The sequence below is a fragment of the Arvicola amphibius genome, chromosome X (genome assembly GCF_903992535.2).
Source record: "Arvicola amphibius chromosome X, mArvAmp1.2, whole genome shotgun sequence".
Taxonomy (NCBI): Eukaryota; Metazoa; Chordata; class Mammalia; order Rodentia; family Cricetidae; genus Arvicola; species Arvicola amphibius.
In genome coordinates this window covers 21243653-21268611 of record NC_052065.1, presented here as the reverse complement: position 1 = coordinate 21268611, position 24959 = coordinate 21243653, and the positions used below count along the sequence as shown (strand labels likewise).

The following is a 24959-nucleotide window of genomic DNA, read 5'->3' as shown; positions in this document are numbered from 1 at the left end:
TTCAGTTGGTGGAGTATGTGCCTAGCATGGGCAAGCCCTGGGTCCAGCCTTAGCACCACATAAACTGGGTGTGCTGTCGTCCTAGCGCCCAAGAGGCAGAGGCAATAGGATCAGAAATTCAAGGTCATCCTTAGGTACACAGCAAGTGTGAGGTCTGCCTACAATACATAAGACCCTATCTCAAACACACACACACACACACACACACACACACACACACACAGAGAGAGAGAGAGAGAGAGAGAGAGAGAGAGAGAGAGAGAGAGAGAGAGAGAGAGAGAGAGAGAGGAGAGAGAGAGAGAATGAAGACACATGCACAAATACACTCTCACTGCAGTGGTGTTTTAACAACACCAAACCTAAAACAAAACTGTCCAAGCATAGGCGCCCAGTTACATACCTTACGGCACTCTCATACACTAGACCACCAGTCTTTCCCAATAATACTTGTGTAGTTTTTAATAAGGGAAATGTTCAGAGTGCTTTAAGGATACAAACTTGAATATTAGAAAATTATCTAATTCTTGCAAATACATCTACAAAGAATGTATGCCTAAACAGTCATCATGGGGCTCAGGTTACAGCTAGCTTCTTGGCCCCTTCTTGTTGTCTTTTTTGTAATTTTCATATTTCCTATCATGACCAGGTGCTATCATGAAAATAAGATGAATCTCCATAAGCCTCCACAAGTTAAACAAACCCTGCCTCAGCTTACTGTCTGGCTGCAGCTTCATGGCCCCCACTCTACATAGTGGATTTCCTCCTTCAGAAATTTATGCCTGGACTGGAGAAGCACATGTCCACATGGATGGCAAGCCAAGCCGTTTCCTAAGATGAGCACATTCTGGTACTCAAGCGGATCTGTGGCCAGTGCTCCAGTTCAGGTCTCTATACACCTTTCAGGTGCTGGGCCTTTCTCCAACTCTTCTTCAACCCTGGCAGCCAGAAGGAGCACACAGTTTATGGTTTCCCCTCTGCTTAAATCTGTCGATGCTTCACTCTGTGCCAGCACTGAGAAGACCCAGTGGTTCTGTCTAGCCTTCAAAGCCCTAGGCGGCTGCTTCTGTTGACCACTGTGGCTTCCTCCCTCAACATGCACCTCCCTCAACATGTCCTTCCTCCCTCAACATGCACCTCCCTCAACATGTCCTATCTTGCTTTATCTGGCCAACAGCCAGTCTTCTGGATTCAGCTCACCACGTCTAGCAGCCTTCCCTAAGTTCTGAGGATGAGTTAGGACACTGTCAGCTCCTTCTGTCTCACTAGCATACCGTGCTCATCGCTCACTGCATCTGGTCCCTCGGTACACCAGATGCTTTCGAGGACAGGGCTGGGAGTTCCCACTACCTTCCTCAGGGATTCCAAACAGGTGCTTAGTATAAATTAGTTCTTCCAAGACAGAGAACCTCAGAAGACAGGTGTTACTATGCCCCATTTAGCTGAGGACAGAACTGAGACTCAAGAGAGGTGGTTGTCTAACTGGGAGGTGGCAGTTGCCCCCAAAGCTGCTTTTCTCCTATATATGCTGCACCTTTCACACTCTAGTAGAGCCCAAAAGGACGAGAAGATTGGCACATGGGGAGCACATAAACTTTGGCCTGATATGTGGCTGGGCTCATACTGGAGACTGTGTTTGCTGTCAGGACATGTCTAGTGATATACCATACAGGAAACAGATCAGCCTTACTGGGAGTCCCATGTGTCTCTGCTGCTGTCTGGGAGTTTAATATGGGGATGTTAGTCAAAAGTTAGAAGCTTTAGTGGGGCCCAGGCTAGGCTTGGCAGTCTGGGGTCTCACTCAGTCTAGAGTTCAGTCTTGGGATTAGTGTAAGTAGGTAGCCCAGGGCAGCAGTCCCAAGCAGGCAGTTTGGGAATTGAGTCCAGGCTCTGGAGTTTAGTCTGGGATCTAAAATTAGGTGAGTCAATCGGCAGAACCAGAAAGATGATTCAGTGGGGCTCAGCTTATGGGTTTTACTTTGACACATAAAAAATATAAGGGAGTTCAGCATAGGATCTTGGGCTGGGGAGGACAAATCTTACCTGGCTCTCAGTCAGAGACCCTCACTCAACGCAGCTCTGAAAACCAACCTATGAAGCTTATTTTTGTGTGTGTCATGGGAGGGGGGAGGCTCACATTTGCAGCTAATATAGGGAACACTGAGATTTGTTCTAGAGACTCAGATAAGGTTGAGGCTGTACAAAACAGGGAAATGAAGTCAATAAACGCAACATGGTGGCTAATGCAGTACAGATGACATTAACCATCAAAAATTGCTAATGTTTATTGAGTCTCTGTCCTGTGCCACGGACTGTGATCAAAGTTTTAACTCGATGATCTCATTTAGCACCTCAAAACAATTCTATGGAGGTAGGCAACCTTATCATTCCTATTGTGAGAAACTTTTGAGAAAGGTTCTGAGAAAAATGAGGCTGAAGATGGCCAGCTTGCTGGAAAGCATACATGGTTTTATGTTGTATTGTTTGGTTTGTTTTTTGGGGGGTGGGGGTGGGGGTTAGGGTTTCAAAATAAGGTTTCTCTGTGTAGTCCTAGTTGTCCTGGAATTCACTCTGTAGCCCAGGCTGGCCTTGAATCTGCCGACCTCTGCCTCCTAAGTACTGGGACTAAAGGCATGTGCCACCACGTCCAGCTGGGTTTAGGGTTTTTTGTTTGAAGTATTAGAGATTTAACCTGGGGCCTCACACATGCTAGGCAAATGTTCCACTGCCAAGTTACAGGCTTACCCCTACTTTTTTCCTTACTAAGTTTAAGCTCCCCAGGTTGGCTTTGGATTTATACCTTGCAGCCCAGGTAGTCAATCTTCCTGCCTCACCTTCCAGAGTAGCTAAGATTACAGATATGTGCCACCATGGTACCAGGCCTAGAAGGCACATTTTTTGTTGTTTGTTTTGTTTTTTAAGATGGGGTTTCTCTGTGTAACTGCTCTGGTTGTCCTGTAACTCACTTTGTGGACCAAGCAAACTCACACCTGCCTATACCTCTCAAGTATCAGGATTAAATGCATGTGCCACCACTGCCCAGCTAGAAAGCACTTTCTTGAGGTTTAGTGATTTTTAAAATAAAAATAAATCAATTTATTTATTTTTTATTTTATGTGCATTCATGTTTTGCTTGCACATATGTCTATGTGTGAGTGTTAGATCTTAGAGTTACAGACAGTTTTTAGTTGCCATGTAAGTGCTGGGAATTGAACCCAGATCCTCTGGAAGAGGAGTCAATGCTCTTATGGCTAAGCCATCTATCCAGCCCTGAGGTTTAGGTTTTATGGCTTACTATGGCACCTCAGTGTTGCTCTTGAGAGAAGAGTATGGTATTTAGTAGGCAGCTATCTGTTTGCAGAGCTTAGTTACCAAGCTTTCTATTCAGAGGTCCAGGCTGGGTAGCAAAGTACCCTCACTCTGGTTGGGTAAAGGGTCTGGGAAGTGTACATAGCACAGAACACAACTGTTGTCTCCTGATCCCTGTGACATGTCTATTTTCTGTTTTCTTGCTCCCTTTCAGGCTGCTTCTTCATCTCCTTTGTTTATCCCACCTCCCTGAGCTTTGAAGCTTGGCCTCCCATTTTTCCTTCAATTTATATTCCATTCCCTTTGGCAAGTCCCACTTGCACCATGGCTTTGAATACTAACTATGGACCAATGGCATTCAAATCCCTCCATGGACTTCTAGACTCATCTGACTAAACCTGGCAGCTCACCAAACAGTGTATCTCAAGAACTATCATTCAGACAGCTCTCATGATGCAGCCTAAGTTGGCCTCAAACTCACAATCCTCCTGCCTCTGCTTCCCAGCTAGATCAACACACCCAGCAAGAACTATCACTTTTTTATGATTTATTTTTTAATTTCGTGTGCATGTGTGTATGTAAGTGCCCATGGAGCCCAGAAGAGGACATCTCATCCCCCTGGAGCTAGTTACCAGTGCTTGTGAGCTTCCTGGGTGTGGGTGCTAGAAATTGATCTTGGGTATATAAGGCGGTATATGCTCTTAACCACAAAGCTATCTCTCTAGCACCAAGGACCATTACTCTCAACTCTACCAATGTCCATATCCATGGTATCTTAGACTTTTTAGGGCCACTTCCAAATAGAATATATCCCGAATGGAGCCACTTCTCATTACTTCTGCTGCTACTATCTTCATCCAAGCCCCCTTTATAGATTTCCTGGCTCCTTTTACTCTTCAGTTAATCCTAACCATGACCTGCCCATGACTAGCCACTACACTCAGAAGAAATCAGCCACCTCATGTCAGCCTCCAAAGCTTTGCGACACCAACCTCTCTATAACTATCATTCTGCCCTCCCTTGTTATGTTCAGGTCACACTGGCCCTCTTGTTGTCACAGAGATACACCTACCTCTACCAGCTTGCCCATCTCCCCCTGCTTTGGGAACTCTACATTTGCTACTGCAGCTGCCTGGAACATTCCCCTCCCTTTGGCCCATGGCAACTTTCTTGTTATTCAGGTTTGGGTTCAAGCATCTTCCCTGCACAGAAGTCACCCATTTAAAGTAGACTGCCCAGCTGCTCTTACATCACTCTCTTCCCCAAGTCACACTCAGCGCCTGGCAAATATATTCCTGCGTACTTGTCAATTTTGTTTATTGCCATCTGTCCAACTAGAATATACACTCCCTAAATCAGGGACCTCATCTTTTTGGCTCAGCTTCTCATTTCCAGTGCCTAGAACAGTGCACAAACACTTAGCTGTTATGTTAATGGTGTATAAATGAAAATTTGAGTTTAAGAAAGAACAAGTGGGCTAGACTCGAGCTCTATGTGGGGGTCTGGCCCTATACAGATGGGGTGAAAGGAATCTAAACCAAATACTTTCCTAGTGGTTCAGTGAATGAAGACTGAGTCTGAGGAAGAGGCGGTATCTCAACCTATAGATCTGAACCTGAGAGGCATAAAATCCAGGGACACGAAGTCTGGAACAATCAAGACTAGAAAGACAATTATTGGGCTTCTGGTCAGCCTTGAAATTCCTTAGGGAGGTTCATTCTCGGGAATGGCCAGTGGGCCTGCAGTGGAGTGCTAAGTCTGGAAGATGGAACAATAGGAGTCTGACTCGATGGGGCTTTGACTGGGGAGCTGACTCACAGAGAATTTAAACGGGCTTGGCTCTTTCATTATTCCAATACAACTTCATTCGGAGATGAATCTTGAGTTCAGTCTCAGGAATGCATGGCCTCCCAAAGGATCATACTGGACATGCCCCTTAAGACTATATAGTTCTAGTCAGAAGCTCCTAACTGGAGTTTTTCTAGGTAACAAGGCAGGGTAATGAACTTGGAGGTTCATCCTGAAATCTCCCCCACAGAGCCTCAATGTAGGCCCTTCAGTTTAGACATTCTATTCTGGGATTGAATTATATAACCTTGGAAGTCCAACCCTGTGAATGAAACGTGGAGTCCAGCCTCAGATGTCTGGCCAGCTGCCAGTGTGGGGAAGCAGGGAAGGCTTAGGCCACACACTCACTCTGGGCATCCTTGCTGTCCGGGGAGCCATGGGGCAGCTTCAACAGATAGTCCTTGAGAAGAAGCTCATAGCGGGGGATGCGCTGCACAGGCTCCAGCATGTGGTGCTGCAAGGTCAGGTTGCCACAGGCTTCCTCTTTCTGTGACAGAAGCACGAAAGCTCAGGGCTGGCTAAAGGCCTCCCCCAGGTCCCTGTGAACCTTTCCTCCTGTAGCTTCAACTCTTACCTGCACTTCATGGATGATGACTTTAAACTGTGTGGAGCGCTCTGTCCATGTGTTGACCAGCTCTACAGCCCGGTCAAAGTTCTTCACATACTCGCCATACATCTTGAGAAAGGGTGCCAACTTCTGCAGGATGTCACCAATGCGTGGGTAGCGGTCCCTAGAGTAGAAACAGGGGCTGACATGGTCCTGCTGATCCTCCCAGAAGTCTCCAGCCTCAAGAAGAAAACCATTTTTTCAACTGGCTTACTTCTCTGGAAATGCTGCTTATATTACAGGCCAATGAGGCTGAGAGTCTCAGTTTGATCCTTAGCCTAACTGTCCTGCCTAAGCACCAGAAACTATACCACCCTGGAACACTTGCCATACTGTAAGGCCACTGATCATTGATTTGTGCCCAGTCTTGAGCTGGGTAGTGCCAGGGACACGGTGCTGAGCCATACCCAGTCAAACCCTGAGAACGTTACTGTCTTGTAAGGTAGGGACAATAACCAGGTCTTGTTGAACTCTTGCTGACAACAGTGCGATGTGGCAGACAAAGCAGATTTCAGGTCACAGGATGGATGGTAAGGGATGTGTGGGAACTAGGCTTTATGCTAGCCCTCTGCAGTCACAGTTTTGTAAGAGAGGCATACTTTATCCTGTGAGTGGAGGGAACATGGAAACAATTTTAAGCAGACAGTGGCACGCCCTGCTTGTTGTTGGGAAGACCATTCAAGCAGGTGGTGCAGACACTATAGTCTAGATTGGAAGAGGAGAACCCGAAGGCAGTCAGTCCCTAAACCCTGCTCTTCTCCCTTGGACAATCGCTTCTCCTCAAATCATTACTTTACTCCTAGGCTAGGCTCCATCCATGTGTCTGCATCCCCAGTCTCCCATTCTCACCTTTACCATGGCACTGATAAGAACAGCAGCTCAGGCCAGACATGGTACCCACACCTTTAATCCTAGCATTTGGGAGACAAAGGCAGGTGGATCTTTGTGAGATCTATGCCAGCCTGATCTACTTAGTGAGACCCTGTCTCAAAACAGAACAAAAGAGCCGGGCGGTGGTGGCGCACGCCTTTAATCCCAGCACTCGGGAGGCAGAGGCAGGCGGATCTCTGTGAGTTCGAGACCAGCCTGGTCTACAAGAGCTAGTTCCAGGACAGGCTCCAAAGCTACAGAGAACCCTGTCTCGAAAAACCAAAAAAAAAAAAAAAAAAAAAAAAAAAAAACAAAAGAAAAGCAGCAGCTCATAATATTTAAACACTTACATGCCAGTATTTTTTTAATCTCTCAACATGTATTATTAAGACATTTAATTCTTAAAAATAATCCTATAAGGTAGGCCATTATTACTGTCCCCATTTTAAAGACGAGGTGAACTTGAGTATAGCTCAGTGGTGAAGCACTTGCCTAGCATGTTTAATCCTTAACACTACAAAAAACAAATAAAAATACATATATGAATAAAGATGAGGAAATCAAGGTATAACAACTTAAGAAACTTGCTTAAATTTAGCAAATAACAGAGGCAGAATTTGAACCTAGTCATTTCATTTTTTATTTGTTTGTTTTTTCAAGACAGGGTTTCTCTGTGTAGCCCTGGCTGTCCTGGAACTCACTCTGTAGACCAGGCTGGCTTTGAACTCAGAGATCCACCTGCCTCTATCTCCCAAGTGCTGGGACTAAAGGCTTACACCACCATGCATGGCTCATTACAGCTCTTAAGTTCATTTTTTTTAGATGGAGTCTCACTATGTAGTCTAGGTTGGCCTCAAATTCACAGATCTGACAAAGACTCCCTAGTGCTAGGATTATAGGCATACAACACCATAACAACTAAATCTCAACACTCGTTTTTGTCTTAAATTTCATGATGATGATGATGATGATGAGTGTGTGTGTGTGTGTGTGTGTGTGTGAGAGAGAGAGAGAGAGAGAGAGAGAGAGAGAGAGAGAGAGAGAGAATTGTGGGCACACACAGCATGTGTGTGGATGTCAAAGGACAACTTGATGGAGTCATTTCTTTCTTTCCATCTTTATGTAGGTTCCAGGGATTGAGCTCAGGTTGCCAGCAGCAAGCACTTCTAGCAATTGAGCCATATCATACTCTTAAGGGCCCTGCTATTCTGTTGTAGCATTCTAGGTCCTGACCTATGTTCCACATTAGATTGTGAGGGCCTAGAAGGCAGAGGCTGGGCCTCTTGCACAGAAAAGAAGGTAGGTAAGAATGAACTTATTTTCCCAGGGTGGGGGTAGCACAGACCTTTAATGCCAGCACTTGGGAGGCAGAAGCAGGAAGATCTCTATGAGTTCAAGGCCAGCCTGATCTACAGCGAGTTCCAGGATATTCAGGCCTACACACTGAGAAACCCTATATAAAAACTCCTCACCAAAAAAACTTATTTTCATGATGTCAGGGATGGAATTCAGGGCCTTGCATAGTCTAGGCAAGAATTCTGCCACTGAGCTACATCCCAGCAGGAATGAAATCCTATGTATACATCTGGGCTTAGCATGCAAGTTGATGCCAGAATAAGCAGACTGGCTCTAGAGCCCTTACCATTCCTCCATACGCTTCTCTAGCTCAGGCAGCAGGAACTGCTGGTGGAAGCAATAGATGGAGCAGATGTTAGAGAAGATGCCATGGACAACATCAGCAGGAAAGGAACTGCGATTCCGAGCCTCTTCCAGCAGCCGGGCACAAAACACCTGTGGAGAATGGCAGCGGTGCTCAGCCGACCTGAAACTAGAGCTCAGCTGGGGAAAGGGCAGCTTGTAGGTAAGGGCAGGATTTGTGGGCAGCTTTGTGCATTTCTGAGATCAGTACTGGTCTTGAGACGGAGAAGAATGGGAATAGAGAGAAGTGCAGGTCACCAAGATTAGGACCTGGAGTTAGGGACTGAAACAATGCCAGGTTAGGACCTGGCGCAAGGTCAGAAGTCAATCCAGGTTCAGAGAGAGAGAGGTGGAAATAGATCCCTTTATTTTAACAAATATTTATGGTGTCTAATGTGTAAAGCACTGTCCTGGAGGCTAGGACAAAACCGTGGGGAAAAAAAAAGACCTGTACCCTCAGGGATTCTAGTGGATGTGGGGTCAAGAGTTAAAATGAGGTCCATGGGGAGGGGGTAAATTTAAGATGCGGGCACGAGTAAGCAGGGTCAGAGTCACAATCACAGGGCTGGTACACATCCGTTAAGAGTTAGGAGTGAGGATTAAACTTGTGAACAGAATCAAAATCGGCTACAAGGTCAGCCAGAGACCTTACCACTTCTGGATCTAATCCTAATGGTGGAGTTAAGTTCAGGCCCTACCATTTCCTCTGTGGAAGCTACCTACCACATCCAGGGGCCCTGGAACCCCAGAGGGATCATTCACCTGATCCAGAAGATGGAGCCTGGAAACATAGGCCTTCTCGGTTTGTAGAAGCTCATTGGCAATATGGAAGACCTTCTGCTGCACAGTCAGCTGAAAAGGAGAAGTGACCCTTGAAACATCATCTTTGCCCTAACCCCAGCTCCTTCTATCCATTTTTCTTCCCTCCCTCCTTCCCTTCCCCACTTATCTCGCTCACTTAGCAGGTTATTGCTATGTACCTCAGGGTGCCCTCAAACTCTTAAACTTAAGTGACCCTCCCACGTCAGTTTCCCCAGTAGTTAGACTACAGGCAATGCTATTATGCATGGCTCCCCTTACAGAGTACACATGATGCTCTAACCTTAGTACCATACCCTGAGATAACCCCAAACTGATTCATAAAGCTTCCTGTAGCTTCATCCCTGACTCCTAGTCACTCGATTCTGAAGACATGAACTCCCTCACATACCCATTCATCTGCTTTCTCCACTCATTGAGCATAGTTTGGTGGTTAAACAGAGAACTAGAAAGTCCAACTTCCTAGATTCAAATCCCAGTCTACCATTCACTTGCATGTGTAAGTTGTCTGATTACTTCTGATTTAGGAGTCCCATTACAAGGACAGATAACAACAGAGCCTATGTCCATTTGTAATGGAGTCAATTTCAATTATTTGAATTTAATTGTTGTAATATTAGGGATTAAACCTGGCGCCTCATGCATGCTAGGCAAATGCTCTACACTAAGCCACAGTCCCAATCCTAAAACATTTCCTATAAATAAAAACAGAACAGACTGCAGATTCCAGTCTCTAAATATCAGTTATTTATTCGCTCATTGAGTTCGCTGTCAGCAAAGGCTTGCTGAGTATGTGGGCTGTGAGAAAGGCACAGAAATACAAAAAATGGCTAAGGTTATGCCTGTTGGCTCACTTTCTTGTCTGCAGGCTACACGCTTGCTGAGCATCGTTTCATCTCAGCACTCCCTGGCCCCATACTTGAGCTTGGTTCTGGCAAAGCAGGTATTCTGGCTGAGACCTTCCTTGTGTGCAAGGACACCTTCTGAAGCAGCGTTAGGGAGATAGGGCATGGAAAGGGTTTCTAACTACCAAGTGCTCCAGGCCCCACTAGGCTCTGGCTCTGTGCCCCTCCTCCAGTTGCTAAGGAGTCTCTCTGGTATGAGAGAGTTTCTGTCATACAAACAAGGAAATTGAGGTTTGTAGTGAAGAGTGGAAAGGGAAGAAGAGACGCCCCCCAGTGTCACCTACCTATGGGTCATGAAAAAAACTGAGGTCCATTAGTGGTTCTCTGATGAAAGTGAAACTGCCTTCCTAACAAGCATTTAGAATGAGGCATGGACATTTTGGTGGTCACAGTCATTTGGAAGAGGAGCAGGGTTTTGCTACTGGTCCTCCACACTGGGAAACCAGGGGTGCCAAGTGGACTAAATGGAAGCAATACCCTGTTTTGAGAAATACCAGGCTGGGGGAAGAACTAAGCACAGACGCCAGGCTCTTGCTTTCTCTGCATAGTCCTCCCTCTTGGATAACATTAGGTTAGTACCTCCACAGACTCCTGTCTCTCCAGTGGGGGCACTGGAATTTCTCTTTCCTTCTCCTCCTCCTCTTCTTCCTCTTCGTCTTCCTCTTCTAGGTCACTGTCAACTTCCTGGGAGCCAGGCCGGTGGGGTTCAGCCAAAGCAACTGGCATACTAGCCAGGGCAGGTGGCCCAGGACAGAGGCTGTGGCTGGAGGGCCCGTCATCACTGACGAAGCATGTCTCTTCACTGTTAGATGGCGAGCTGATGCTGTCAATGCCGCTGTCCCGGTTAGGTACCTTCTCACCATCCCGGGGCCCAGGAGCCAGCAGGAACAGGCAGCGAGAAGCCTCACCCTCAGGGAGCTGGGACACTGTTGGCTGCGGGGGTGGCTGTGGCAACATGGCTGGCTCTGGGGGAACTGGGCAGGGGCCAGGGGCTGGCCTATCCGAGGCGACAATCACAGGCTCTCTGAGGTAGGTGATGGACACACATGGAGGCAGGGTATGAGCTTGATCAAGAGGCCTCTCCTACAACTATCCCTTCCTGCCCCAGATCCACCCTTTGCTCACAGGGTTCTCTAGGGATCGGACTCACCTTTCAAACTTCTCAATCAATGAGGACACTGCTGCAGAACTGCTGCTGGCCTCAGTTCTTGGGGCCAGACCCTTGGCCACTCTAGGGTCTGCAGGCAGAGGGCGTGATGGTGGCGGAGGAATGGGCTCAGGTGGAGGAAGCATCCGGGGCATCTGCAAGTAGCTGGGCTTTGGGGGAACTGGAGTGGTGGATGGGGAAGAAAGGAGAGAGATCACAGGGCTGGTTAGCATAGCCAGGCTATACCTAATTTTACAAACGGCAGAATCTTCTGTTCTGTGCTAGAGATCAAACCCATGGCCCTGTGCATGCCAGGTGAACACTTTTCCATTGAGCTACATCCTCTGCCAATATTGATTTGTTTAGCTGGTATTTTGAGACACTCTTACTATACAGCATTGCTTACCTGGTACTAATGGCACCAATAACAGCTCTGACTGCAACGATCATGTCTCAACCTCCTAAGTGCTGGGAGTACAGGCAACTGCTGCCATCGACCACCCCCCTTTTTTGCCTGTAGGCAAAGTAGGCACAGAGCTGGACGAGGTAAAATCCCAGTAGGGTGTGTCAGCCACAGGCAACACCTTTCTGCCCATTAGATAGGTATCGCTTGCTGCCCCTCGAGATAAGGACACTTCCCTATTCTGCCATCCGTTAATTTCTCCTTTCCTTTTGTACACCTCTCTGGTGCATTTCTCTCCTCTTAATGGAAGCACTTACCCTGTGGCTTTGGGCCTGGTACCCGCTTCAATGGTGAAGGACGTGGGCCAGGGGTTTCAGTGGGAGGGCCTGGATCTGAACGAAGCCGTTGGGGGCCTTCTGGATGAGGCTCAAGACTCTGGCCAGGGTCAAGGGACAAACTTTTAACCAGGATCCGGTTTCCCTGGTGCAGCCCTGTAGAAAGGGAGAAACTGGATGTGAAGTGACTGATTTTACCCCAAGGGAAAATAGGAAGTAGCATATCTTCGCAGGTATCTAGGGTTAGGCTCCACTGAGCCCTTTACTGGTCACAGTTTTGCCAGGAAGCCCTTCTCCCAGGCCTTAGACAGAGAACCAGGCACAGGGTGGAGACTGCTATTTCATCAAGAAATAATAGTTCGCTGGGATTAGCATATTGACTCCATGGATGTCGACAGATAATTAAGGACTTAAACCAAACTCAGGAATTTAACCAGTTTGAGAGTAGAAGTAAGTACCCTGAAGTTTGTGTATATGCCTATGGCTCTGGTTTATACAGCCATTCTTCATTCTGTTGGTTATTATTTTTGTTTTGTTTTGTTTTAGTTTTTTTTTTTTTTTGAGACAGGGTTTCTCTGTAGCCTTGGAGCCTGTCCTGGAACTAGCTCTTGTAGAACAGACTGGCCTCGAACTCACAGAGATATGCCTGCCTCTGCCTCCCGAGTGCTGGGATTAAAGGCATGTGCCACCACCGCCTGGCCAATTATTTTATTATTTTTGTTTGTTTTTGAGACATAGTCTCACTATGTAGTAGTGCAGGCTGGATACAAACTCATGACAATCTTGCTTCAGCCTCCCAAGTGCCAGAATTATAGGCATAAACTACCATTCTTGTCTTTTGTTTTGTTTTTCAAGACAGGGTTTCTCTGTAGCTTTGGAGCCTGTCTTGTAATTAGCTCTTGTAGACCAGGCTGGCCTTGAACTCACAGAGATCTGCCTGCCTCTGCTTCCCAAATGTTAGGATTAAAGGTGTGCGCCATCACCACCTGGCTCTTCATCCCATTTCTGAAAGCCCTGAGAATATCTGAACTTTCTTGTCTAAAATTTTGTAGAGCTAAGTGTCTTTAAAATGATAAAACTGGGGCCAGGTGGTGGTGGCACACACTTTTAATCCCAGTACCCAGGAGGCAGAGGCAGGAGGATCTCTGTGAGTTTGAGGCCAGCCTGGTCTATAAGAGCGAGTTCCAGGACAGTTAGGGCTACATAGAGAAACGCTGTCTCAAAAAAAAAGATAAAACTGGGAACTAGGGAGTCAGCTCAGTGATGGACCACTTGTTTAGCATTTGCAAGGCCTGGGTTCCAGACCCATTGCACATGCGTGTCATAAGCAAATATTTTGCATTTTAAAATCTCAGAGTCCAACCAATTTGTTTTACTTTCCTCTACTTCTACATCCACCTCACCCAACCTACCCCCAGTATCCAGAATGCAGGTACAAGAACAGCTTTAAAGCAGCCAAGTAACTAGCTGGGTGTGGTGGCACACACCTTTAGTCCCAGCACTCAGGAGGCAGAGGCAAGGCAGATCTCTGTGAATTCGAGGTCAGCCTGGTCTACAGAGTGAGTTCCAGGACAGCTAGGACTACACAGAGAAACCCTGTCTTGAAAAAACAAACAAAAAAAAGTAAGAAAGAAAAGCAGTAAGTAGCATATTCAGAAAAAGAGGAATCATTTTTTTTTTTTTTACTTTCTCCTTCCTTAGCATAGGACCCTTAAGCTTATGGGGGTTTGTTTGGGGCCCTGGAGAATATGATGATCACACTTATAAGGAAAGACTTAGGCTTGGGATACAATGATTTATTGCCCCCCAGTCACATGTCCCAAGTGAAAGAGGATTTGTGTGGTTGTGGCTGGTAGGAGGCTGTAGGGTTGCCTCAGAGATGATAGAGTCAGGTAGGGCTAGAGAGGAGTGGGAAAGCCTTAGATGCCAGAATGAAGAGCTGCTCATCTTTTCTGTGGTGAAGGGGACATGAGAAGTGCATGTGATCAGGAGCGAGGACCAGGAAGTGAGCACGAGGCAAGAGCTCCTGGAGCACCAGGCACAGTAGCATGTGCCTAGAAGCCCAGTACTTGGGAAGCTGAAGAAGCTGAACAAGGACGGTGAGTTCAATGACAGCCTGGGATACATACTGAAAACCCAACTGAAACCAACCAAACAAGAGCCCCCACAGTACAACTAGCACACAGTGGGAGATACACTGTGCCACAGCCACATGGCATCTCATTGCAAGGATTTTACCCTATGTCAGTCTCATGAGTGGGTCTACTAAGTCACAAAAGCACATGGAATTTACAGTGCTTTACACAACTGCCAGGTCACACAAACTAAAACGTCCAAAACACATGTCTTCATGCTCCTGAAAGCTTGGGCCCACACTATTACAATGGCCTAGCAGCTACAATCCCATGTATGATTACACAGCCTTATGGAATTGTCAATGATAAGGTCAAGCACAGTCACAAAGGCACACAACAAGACACAATGGCAATCCTATCATCTTAACCACTTAACCACTTAACCACACGCCATCATATAACTTTATATAGCACTTTATATTACTCAAGCATAGTTTCACCAAGTTACAAAGGTGTGCCATTTACATTACAGGATCCTGAAGTTTCGTATATATCATTACCGTGCCTTTGAATACCTACAAACATAGTTACAAGTATCATAGTTACCACACAGATCCATTATACCAGGTCAGAAAAAAAACACACATAACATCAAAACAGCCTAAGGTCATAAGCCACTACATACCCAGAAACATGGACACAAGTCAGATATACATTCCATAATTTACTAGGTCACATGTTTACAACAAACATGTCCACGGTATCTGAGGGTCCTAGCTCAGAGTTATACACAAATATAGTCACAAACACAGGACACTTGTCCCTTCCTGCTCTAAACAAAGGGTCACATGCTGTCTTCACACGGAGACACCCTTACCCTTCCTTACAAGGTCACACAGGCAGACAGTTGCAGGAGATTTTAGGTCTCTTAGTGTTGGAGGGAAGCCAAGGGTTCTAGAGCAGCTTCCCTGAGCTCCTGGCCTCATCCTGGCTACAGACCGGCCAGGGGGCCATGGAACCTTCCCAGCCTGAGAGAACATGCGCTCTAGATCCTGGTCCCAGTGGGTTCCTTCTACTCTGTACCTGGCTTTGGGTGGTTTCCTCCTGTGCCTTCCCACCTGAGCAGGCAGGGCCGAGCCTGTGCAGAAAGGGTGTTCTTCTAACCTCTGGCCCAGTAGAGTGGCGTATCCTGCCCAGCTCAGCACATCTTGCTTGGCCCTGCCCTGTCCTCTCTCTGGGCCTAGGGCTGAGGAGGATGAATCACCTGGAGGGTGGCACAGGTGTAGACACAGCTGCAAAGACACATGGCCAGAGAAAAAAAATGATGACGGCCAGAGAGCTACTGAAGAAAGCCAAACAAACATACTGCCATGTTGTGGGGTATTTGATCACACTGTATGAACGGTGCCTTCTGATTGGTTTAATAAAGAGCTGAATGACCAATAGCTAGGGAGAGAATAGGCAGGACTTTTGGGGAGAGAGAGGAAGGGGAGATGAATCTAGGCAAGCAGGAGGCACCAGTGAGCCCTGAAGAAGTCAGATGTGCCATACAGTGGAAAAGTAAAGAGCCACATGGCAGAATTTAAAAATGTGGCCTAATTAAGTTCTAAGAGCTAGTGGGGACAAGCCTAAGCTAAGGCCTAGCTTTCATAATTAATAATAAGTCTCAGTGTTGTTATTTGTGAGCTGGGGGTCAAAGAGAAGCCCAACTACACTGCCATCTGACCTCTATAGATGTGCACAGGTGCAGGGTCCCAAGGGCTTTCCAGCTGCTTCCTAGATCTCAAGGCCTCAAAGCAGGTAAGCTGCCTGGGCAAGCCCTTCCCACCAGGTCAACAGCTGGGCGGCAGGGCTCTTGTGGGGCTTGTGCTCTTATGTTCCCCTGCTGCTTCTCAGAGTGGGGTGGCCTATAATTCTCCATGGCTCTGCCTTGGCCATTCTCTCTCATGACTGGCCTGACCCTCACATGGGAGCTGCCCTGGCTGCCTTTCCACTCTGTGCCTCCTTGTGGGCAGGCCTATAGAAGAGACAACTGAATGAAATTTAGACTTAGGGATACCCTGGATGGAGTCCCAGGTAAGGAAGGCAGTGATTTTCTGCCCAATTTTTTGTGCAGAGATGAAGACAAAGAAAGACATGGTGACTAGCCCAAGGCCACACAACAAGGTAATAACTGACTTTCATGAAGATGGCTTCTGGCCTGGGTTCTTTTCCTAACCCTGCTTTCCAAGCCCTAGGAGACATGAGAAAAGTATTAAGAAAAGAAGTGTGGCTACTGAAAGGAATACCCCTAACCCTGCCCTCAAGACAGCAGGGTTTCGGTTCAGGAGTCTGGGTATGGCCAAAGTAAGGTACCACCGAGGGCAAAAAAGATTCAAGATCCCTGTCTCCTACTTCCGTAGACTTCGTCTCAGTTTCTCCTGTTTTCCCTCAGCAGCTCCCTTCGTCCAGGGCTTGCTCTTCTTGGTGGCCTCTTCTTACACAACCTAGTGGTAGAACTTCCCATAACTCCTTTCTACCCATGGGAAAATATAAACATCTTCACTAGGTCTCTGCGGCCCTTTATGGCCCTACTGAACTCTCTGGCATGCCTCAGTTTGCTTGAGTAAGCTAATTGTTTCACGGCTACTAGACTCTGCTGCTAGACTGCCCAAAATCTAGACTGAGAAAATCTCATTCCTGCCCTCAGGGGAGCTACTAGAGTAGGACCCACTTCCTCCTTTCTAAAAACCACGGTGTTTCCTACTTCCCCATCCGTCCCACCCACCTAGATCCTAGACTAGTTTTCTACAGACTAGTTTTCTTATGGTTGATAATTTACAACATTTGCTAACACACTTATGCCCATATCCATATCCCCATTAAGGCTCTTGACCAGTGCTGCTCCTTCCACCTTTGGTTCTACCAGAGACCCCACTGTTTCTCACACACATAAAGTTCTCATAAATCTTACAACACCCCATACCATATGCCAACCATGTACAGTCATCTAAGACCCAGAGAGAACCACAGAGTCACCCCATGTATCCTAGCAGTGTGCAGTATGCTCGCACAACCAGCATTACACAGCCATTACTGTACTCCTGTATCCCTTACCAACAACAGGAAGCATACCCTGAGCATCCTAGGAGTTCCCCACACACTCCCAAGCTCAGCTGTGAAAGTGGGGTAGACATTCTCTTTACCTCTATGACCTCTAGGCCATCAACTGGCTATAAGGGCAATGATTTTTGTTTTTTGCTGGGTTTTTCGGTGCACATATATACGTGTGTGTGTGTGTGTGTGTGTGTGTGTGTGTGTGTGTGTGCAGAACACACTAGGAAAGAACTTTACTCAGATCTAGCTCCAAGAAATAGCAATACTGACCCTTAGCCTTCAGGTTATACAACAAAAGAATAGTGATAAAAACAGCATGGTACTGGCATTAAGAACCCACATAAAAACCCACACTCCTACAGGTACCTGAATTTTTGACAAAGAGGCCAACAATAAACACTGCAGAAAAGATAGAATAGTCAAACTGGATAGAGACATGTAGAAGAATGAAACCGGAACCTTATCTGCTGGCATGGATGTGAGGAAAGGGGAATATACTTATTCACTGATGGTGGGAGAGCAAACTAGTGAGGCCACTATGGAAATCACTATGGAGGTTCCTCGAAAACCTAGAAATAGATCAACCACATGATCCAGCTATACCACTCTCGGACACAGACCCAAAGGATTCCATAGCCTACTATAGGCACCTGCTCACCCATGCTCATTGTTGCTATAGTCACGATATCCAGGAAATGGAAGAAGCCTGGATGTCCATCAACTGGTGAGTGAATAAAGAAAATGTAGTATATTTACACAATGGACTATTATTCAGCTGTTAAGGAAAGTTTAATTCACAGGTAAATGAATGGAGGTAGAAACAAACACTCTGAGTGAGATAACCCAGAACCAAAGACAAACATTGAATGCTTTCTCTCACTTCTGAGTGTTTGCTTTGAATCTTCAGATATGTCTTATCTCATTTGGAGATGGTGGTCAGGAAATTAGTAAGAGGCCATGCAGCGGATTTTCAATGGGAGACAAAACTCAGTGATATAAAGGGTTAAAGGGGGCTGGGCAGTGGTGGCACACATCTTTAATCCCAGAAGTTGGGAGGTAGAGGCAGGTTGACAGGGCATAGGAGGGAATAATTCGACATGATACTGAACTGATTCCTAAATCCTTGTTGATATACCCACAAATTATTGTACCTATCAACCCTCATCAAAGAAGCATACACAGAGAGAGAGAGAGAGACAGAGACAGAGATAGAGACAGAGAGACAGAGATATTGTTGCAGTCCTGGCTGTCCTGGAACTCACTCTGTAGACCAGGCTGGCCTTGATCTCAGAGATCCACCTCCCTCCGCCTCCTGAGTGCTGGGATTAAAGGCGTGAGCCACTGCCACCCTGTCAAAGTTTCTGTTTTTAGTAGATGGTGATTAACACAGAGATCCACAACTGGTCAAGGTGCAAAGAGTAAGAGAATGCACAGTGCTCAGCCCTGAATGGGATGGATGGATGGATGAATGGAAAGATGGATGGATATGACATATATTTTCTCTCTCTTTTTTTTGAGAAAGGGTTTCTCTGAAGCTTTGGAGCCTGTCCTGGAACTAGCTCTTGTAGACCAGGCTGGCCTCGAACTCACAGAGGTCTGCCTGCCTCTGCCTCAAAGTGCTGGGATTAAAGACATGTACCACCACCGCCTGGCAATGAATGTGACATATATATCACAACCCTTCCTCCCAAGGCTTAGGAACATTGTAATGTGGGGGGGGGGATATTTTAAGAGCTAGAGAAGAGTTGGGTGGTGACACATGCCTTTAATCCCAGCACTCGGGAGGCAGAGGCAAGCGGATCTCCGTGAGTTCGAGGCCAGCCTGGTCTACAGAGCAAGTTCCAGGACAGCCAGTGCTGTTTCACAGAGAAACCTTATCTCGAAAACAAAACAAAACAACAACAGAAACAAGAAAAAAGAGCCAGAGGTAGTGAATAATGATAAGAAAACACTATTTCCGAACACAGAAGGAAAAGTTCTACAAGACCTGCACAAGGTCAAGTCAGAAGTCAGATAAAATCCCAGCACGGGAGGGGAGGTGGGCACAAAGTCCCAGGTCCCACCTCAGGTGAATAGCTATCGGCAACTGATAGCTACCAGGAAAGAGAGAGTCGGTTTTCTTTTAGAGTGTAGTTGCTGGTAGATTAACCATGCTCCAGTGGAAAGCCACATAGCCAAGAATATATGGGCAGCACAAATTGGACTTGATGGGGTTAACCAAAAAGGACAGAAAGCTGGGTGAATAGGGAAGGGGGGGTGGTTCTGGGAGGAGTCAGGGGAGAGGGGTAAGTATGAACAAAACACATTGTATAAAATCTGCAAAGAACAGAAAAAAATACCAAAATATTCAAAATATTGGTTTTGATTTAGGCATGTGCCTGTTTGGCAGGTGCCCTCAGGACATGTTTCTGGGTTTACATGGCACGGTAGTTCCAGCTCCTAGCTGAATTCGAGGACAAAGACTCCTCCTCTGGGCCATTCTCACTGGAACCTGACCCTGCTTCTCCCGCATCTCTTTCTGGAAAGTTCAGCTGCCAGCTCTCCCTCCTTCCCTGGCCAGCAGCATCCTGTCTCCCTTCTCCCAGCTGTAGCTTTGGCTTACTCTCAAGACAACTATTAGAGCTGCAGACTGGGCCTTGCTGTTAACTCTCTGATAACCTGGGACAAACAGCTCCACAGCTCTGGACTCATTTCCCCATATGTGAACTTGGGACGGTAAGTGTGTGCTGTTTCTGGTGAGAAACTGCTGAGAACTAGGGAGAGCAACAGACAGGCCCAGCAGTTGGTTCCCCTCAAGGATGATGCAAACTCCTCTTAGTGACTCCCCAAATTTTGTCTTTCCCAGCTAAGGGGTGCTGCCAGGGAACAGCTGGAATTTCTGAGGTTGGAGCTGGGCAGAAACAAGAACAAAAGGAGTAGAGGAGAAAGAAGGACAGCAAAAGGAAAGCCCTCTGGGAAACCAGGTCTGCAGAAGGAAGAGAGGCTCAGCTTGAGGGAGAAGGGAGAGGCTGGAGGCACAGCTGCCCCCAACTCTCACCCCCCCCCACCGCCCCAACATGAATGGGCCTCAGCTCCACTGTCTCGGGCCACCTTCAAAGTAACACGGCATCCAGACCTTGCTTGGTCTAGCAGATGTTCACTTGGAAAAATGCAAGCACACGGCTCTGTGAAATGTGTTCTCTACAGGAACCCCAAGGGGAATCCAGCAGTTCCTTCTCAGAAGTCTACTTGTCTCCTGACTATAAGGGTCCTGTAAAAAGTGGGGTGATTTCAATAGTGCAAAGATACTTTGAGAAAGTGGGAGCTTGTCTGGCAAGCAACGAGCTTCCTAAGGACTGCACCCTCCTGCCAAACAGGTTTCCGTAAAAGATCTCTTTGATTTTTTTTATTTTTGGTTTGTTTTTATGAGACAGGGTCTCATTAATATAGTCCAGGCTGGTTTAGAACTCACTGGGTACCCTAGGCTGACCTCAAACTCATAATAATTCCCCTGCCTCAGGCTTGCAAACACTGGGTTTAGAGTTGTATACAACCACCCTCCTTCAACTTTTTGGTTTTTTTTTTTTTAAACAGTTTGAAACCAGGTCTCATGTACCCCAGGCTGGCCTCAAACTTAAATGAGAACAAACTTAAACTCCTGATCCTCCTGCTTCTACCTCCTTGTTATTGTTTTTAAGGTTCCTCTGTAAAAGGAAGAATTTTGGTAAAATAGAAGAGATTTCTTCAAAGTGGAGGGATATTTTGTAAGTAAGGAGAGTTCTACAGAAGCCCACTATAGAAGCCGGGCGGTGGTGGCAAGCACCTTTAATCCCAGCACTCGGGAGGCAAAGGCAAGTGGATCTCTGTGAGTTCCAGGTCAGCCTGGTCTACAAGAACTAGTTCCAGGACAGGTTCCAAAGCTACAGAAAAACCCTGCCTCGAAAAACAAAACAAAACAAAAAACAGAATCCTGTCAGTAAGTAAAAGACTGTCAATGGGGAAAGCTTGTCCACAAAACACAGGAACTTCTTTCTCATAAAAAGAAGGGGATTTCTGGACTGTGGGTAGCCTTGTGTGAAGTGAGGGGCTTCTGCAGAGTAAGAGAGCATAAACTCAGAGGGACCAGTGGGAACGAGGTAACCCATCCACTACACGCCTCACAACGCTACAGACAAAATCCGCCCCTCCATTTTTACAGGAATAGTGCCCAGTATTTCAGAGCTTCCAACATTTTAAGAGTTCTATGTGGAATCCCTAATTTTAAGAGTGAGCGGGCTGCTAGGCAGTGTTGGCACACGCCTTTAATTCCAGCACTCGGGAGGCAGAGGCAGACAGATCTCTGTGAGTTTGAGGACAGCCTGGTCTACAGAACAAGTTCAAGAACAGCCAGGGCTACACAGAGAAACCCTGTCTTGAAAAAAAAAAAGCAAAAGAAGTGAGCAGGCCAATTAAAACAAAAAGAGTGAAGGGCCAACTTGCGGGTTCTCCTATTAAGTAGTTATTTAGGCCTCTTGTACTTTGCTGTTTACCTTTTTAAAATTTGTTAATGTATCATCATCATCATCATCATCAGAGAGGGGAATCAAAGGACAACTCTGTGAAGTAGTTCTCTCCTTCCACCATTACGTGAGTCCTGGGGATTGAACTCAGGTTAGCAGTGTTTACACAATAGGCTTTCAAGGCAGGTGTCTTTACCCACTAAAACACCTTGCCAGGCCTGCTGTTTACCCTATATTGATATGCTCTGGCCCTTGGGCAGCAGCCCTGAAGGCCCCTTTTCCTATCCCTTGAAAGGGCCAGCCTCTTCTGGGATGTAGAATGTCAAGGAAGCTATTTCATATAATATTTGTCAGGCAGTCCCTGAATTGAAATCTGCCTTTGAGAACTGAAATTCTTCATATAGAAATTCTTCATATAGAATTCTCTAGAACATAAGATATTTTTTTAAGACAGGGTCTCTAACCTAGACTGACCTCAAAATACTTATGTAGTCCAGAATCACCTTAAATTTATAATCTTTCTGTCTCCATCAATAGAGTATATGTCTGACCTTGCAGCAGGGGCCTCTTCTTCCTCAGCCTTCTCAGCCTCTTCCTCCTCCTCTTCCTCCTCCTCCTCCTCCTGTTCTGGAAAAGTTTCAATTTGTAGCCTAGGCTAGCCTAAAACCCACTATGTAGTTCCAGACTGGTCTGAGAACCCTATAGTGATTGGACCTCCAGAGTGCTGGGATTACGGATATGACCAGCACGTGTGGTTTACACGGTGCTGGGGAGACCCAACACAGGGCTTTGCGTATGCTAGTCAAGTACACTAAGGAAACACACCACCAATGGAGCCACTCTCCACACACTAAGCTGTTACTTTTTAATAGATGACATGAGGTATGGAAATCCAACTGCTTATTGAACATTTATTCTAGGTCAGGCATTTTGGGTTGACACTTTCCTGTGGCATGCTCCTAATAACTCCATGAGCTATTAATTCCATTTTATACATAATGAAACAGGTACAGCCAGGTGTGGTGGTGACACATGCCTTTAATCCCAACACTCAGAGAGGCAGAGGCAGGTGGCTGTGAGTTGAAGGCCAGCCTACTCTATATAATGAATACCAGGCCAGTCAAGGCTACACAGTGAGAACACATTGCAATTAAAAAAAATAACAGAAAAGGAAAAGGAAGGGAGAAAGGAAGGAGGGATGGAGGGAAGGAAGGAAACAAAAGGGAGGCATAAAGCAACGAAGTAACTGACTTGAGCCTACACGGCTAGAATAACTGAGCTGCAATTAACCCTGAGTCTGTCTGCGTGTAGTCACAGGGCAGGTTTTGGGTGAAGTTGCTGAGCTGGGGAAGAAATCATACTTGGAAGGAGAAAGAAAACAACTTTCTAAAGGAGGTGCTTTTAAGTTGAGCTGTCCCCAATAGGATGTGTGTTTCTTTCACACATAGATGGACTCCGGATAGTCATACTAGCAAGGAAAGAAAAGTAGGCAAAAGTGCAGACACCTGGAAAGGTGCATGGATGAAGCATGCGATTAAAGGTCAGAGTGGGCTGGGTTTGCAAGAAGGTTCTTGAATAGGAAGAACTGGTATGAAGTGCCAAAAGATGCTACCCCAGTCACCACTCTTAGAACACTGACTTATGAGGGCAGAGTGACAGACACAGAAACAGATGAAACAGGCAGACCCATACAGAGATGTGGCTAGAAACTTCCAGACGCACAAACTTACACACAAGCATCCACAAAGAAGAGTAAGACACAAAACAACCCATGGAGACTAAGACTGCCAAGAGGACAGGCACACAGGCAGAGAGAGAGAGAGAGAGAGAGAGGGGGGGGGAGGAGAGGGAGGAGAGAGAGAGAGAGAAGAGAGAGAGAGGAGAGAGAGGGAGAGAGAGAGAGAGAGAGAGAGAGAGAGAGAGAGAGAGAGAGAGAGAGAGAGAGAGAGACCGAAGACGGAGACCCCATCTGGTCTTCTCTGGACCAGAGGCCAGAAAGGGACAGAGGGTGGTAGCTCCACCCCTGGGAGGAGCTGGGGACTTCAGAGGACAGGAAGGGAAGGGAGTGGAGCTGCAGCTGGGAGCACTGGGGACAGTAATTACCCAGTGCTAGGGCTGCCACGCTGGCTAAAATTACCCTCCCAATGAGGACAAAGCCAGTGGATGGATGATCCTTCTGACCCCTGTCTTGACCCCAGTTTGTCCCCCCAAAACCAATGCATCTACCCTCCCAGCCACTAGAAGTCTGGTTAAATCTGAGAACTGCATACACAGAGGAATTATGAGAGGAGAGGGACTTTTAGAGAAAGTTGGACATGGTGGTACATGGAAGTCATCCTAGAACTTGGGAGACAAGAGGCAGAAGGACCAAGGCCAGCCCAACTACACAGTAAGTTTAAGGCTGGCCTGCACTACATGAAACAGTGTCTCCAAAAACAAACAAACCTCAATAAAAAAAAAATTCTGGGACGAAGGCAAGGAAGCACAAGGCAGGAAACCTTCAGAAACCCAGAGAGATATAAGAGGAAAGACAGAAAATGGGATGAGTCAGATGGAGACGAGACAAAGTAGTTTGCATGGGGCATGGAAGTTACTGAGGGACAGGCAAAATGGCAGGCCAGGGCCATCTGTTGAACATGGCTACAATGGGCCTCTGGGCTTTGCCTGTGGCATTTAATCCTTACAATAGCCCTAAAGGGGTGGGGATTACAAGGCATTGTATAGTTAAGAAAATTGAGGCACAAAGTAGCAAGACCACGTGACACTTTCCAAGGTGGCAGGCATGGGTCTGGGAGGGGGCCTCTCCCCATCACTGCAAGAGACATGACTCAAAGATCCCGGAAGAAATTCTCCAGAGAGAGAAAGTCCCAGAGACTGGGAAACTCACCCTAAAAGACACAGCAAAAGAGACTTCCACCTTCCCTAGCCCCCTCCCCTGCTGGCCTGCAGTGTGAGAGGGGCTGCACCTCCACCTGGAATGGATTAGGTAGGGAGGCCCAGACTAGGGGTGCCGGGAAGACGCTGGAGGGGGAGCAGGGAAGGTGAAGGCAAAGCAAAGGAGGCAGCGTGGGCGGCTGCAGCAGCGGCGCTGGCCTTATGGGCTAGCGGAAGGGCTTCTATGCCAGCTGCAGCTCCCATGGGCCAGCCTTGCCAGTCCCGCCTTTCCCACTTTCCAGAGCGGACTTCGGCTGAGCAACTTAACCCTTTCCCTTTCAGGGCCGCTGTAGAGCTGAACACAGGAAGCGGGGCAGACAGCTGAAAGGGGAAAGGCAGCAGGATAGCCCACTGTGTTCTGGCAGCTCTTGTCACACACCTGTGACCTCACCATCCTGTCCTGACTTTGGGGCCCAGGAAGATACATCTGGCGCCTAT

The 24959-nt window shown here is 46.9% G+C and overlaps 1 protein-coding gene across 1 annotated transcript in view; it reads right to left on the bottom strand.

Annotated features, from left to right (window-relative positions):
- Fgd1 (FYVE, RhoGEF and PH domain containing 1) overlaps positions 1–24959 on the bottom strand; it is a 43004-nt gene that overhangs the window by 10880 nt on the left and 7165 nt on the right. Inside the window, exons 2-8 of the mRNA XM_038316985.1 lie at positions 11921–12094; positions 11204–11381; positions 10633–11077; positions 9092–9181; positions 8274–8422; positions 5729–5885; positions 5503–5641 (exon numbers count right to left, since the gene is read on the bottom strand). Coding sequence (XP_038172913.1) covers positions 5503–5641; positions 5729–5885; positions 8274–8422; positions 9092–9181; positions 10633–11077; positions 11204–11381; positions 11921–12094 — 1332 coding nt within the window. The remainder of the gene's footprint in view (positions 1–5502; positions 5642–5728; positions 5886–8273; positions 8423–9091; positions 9182–10632; positions 11078–11203; positions 11382–11920; positions 12095–24959) is intronic.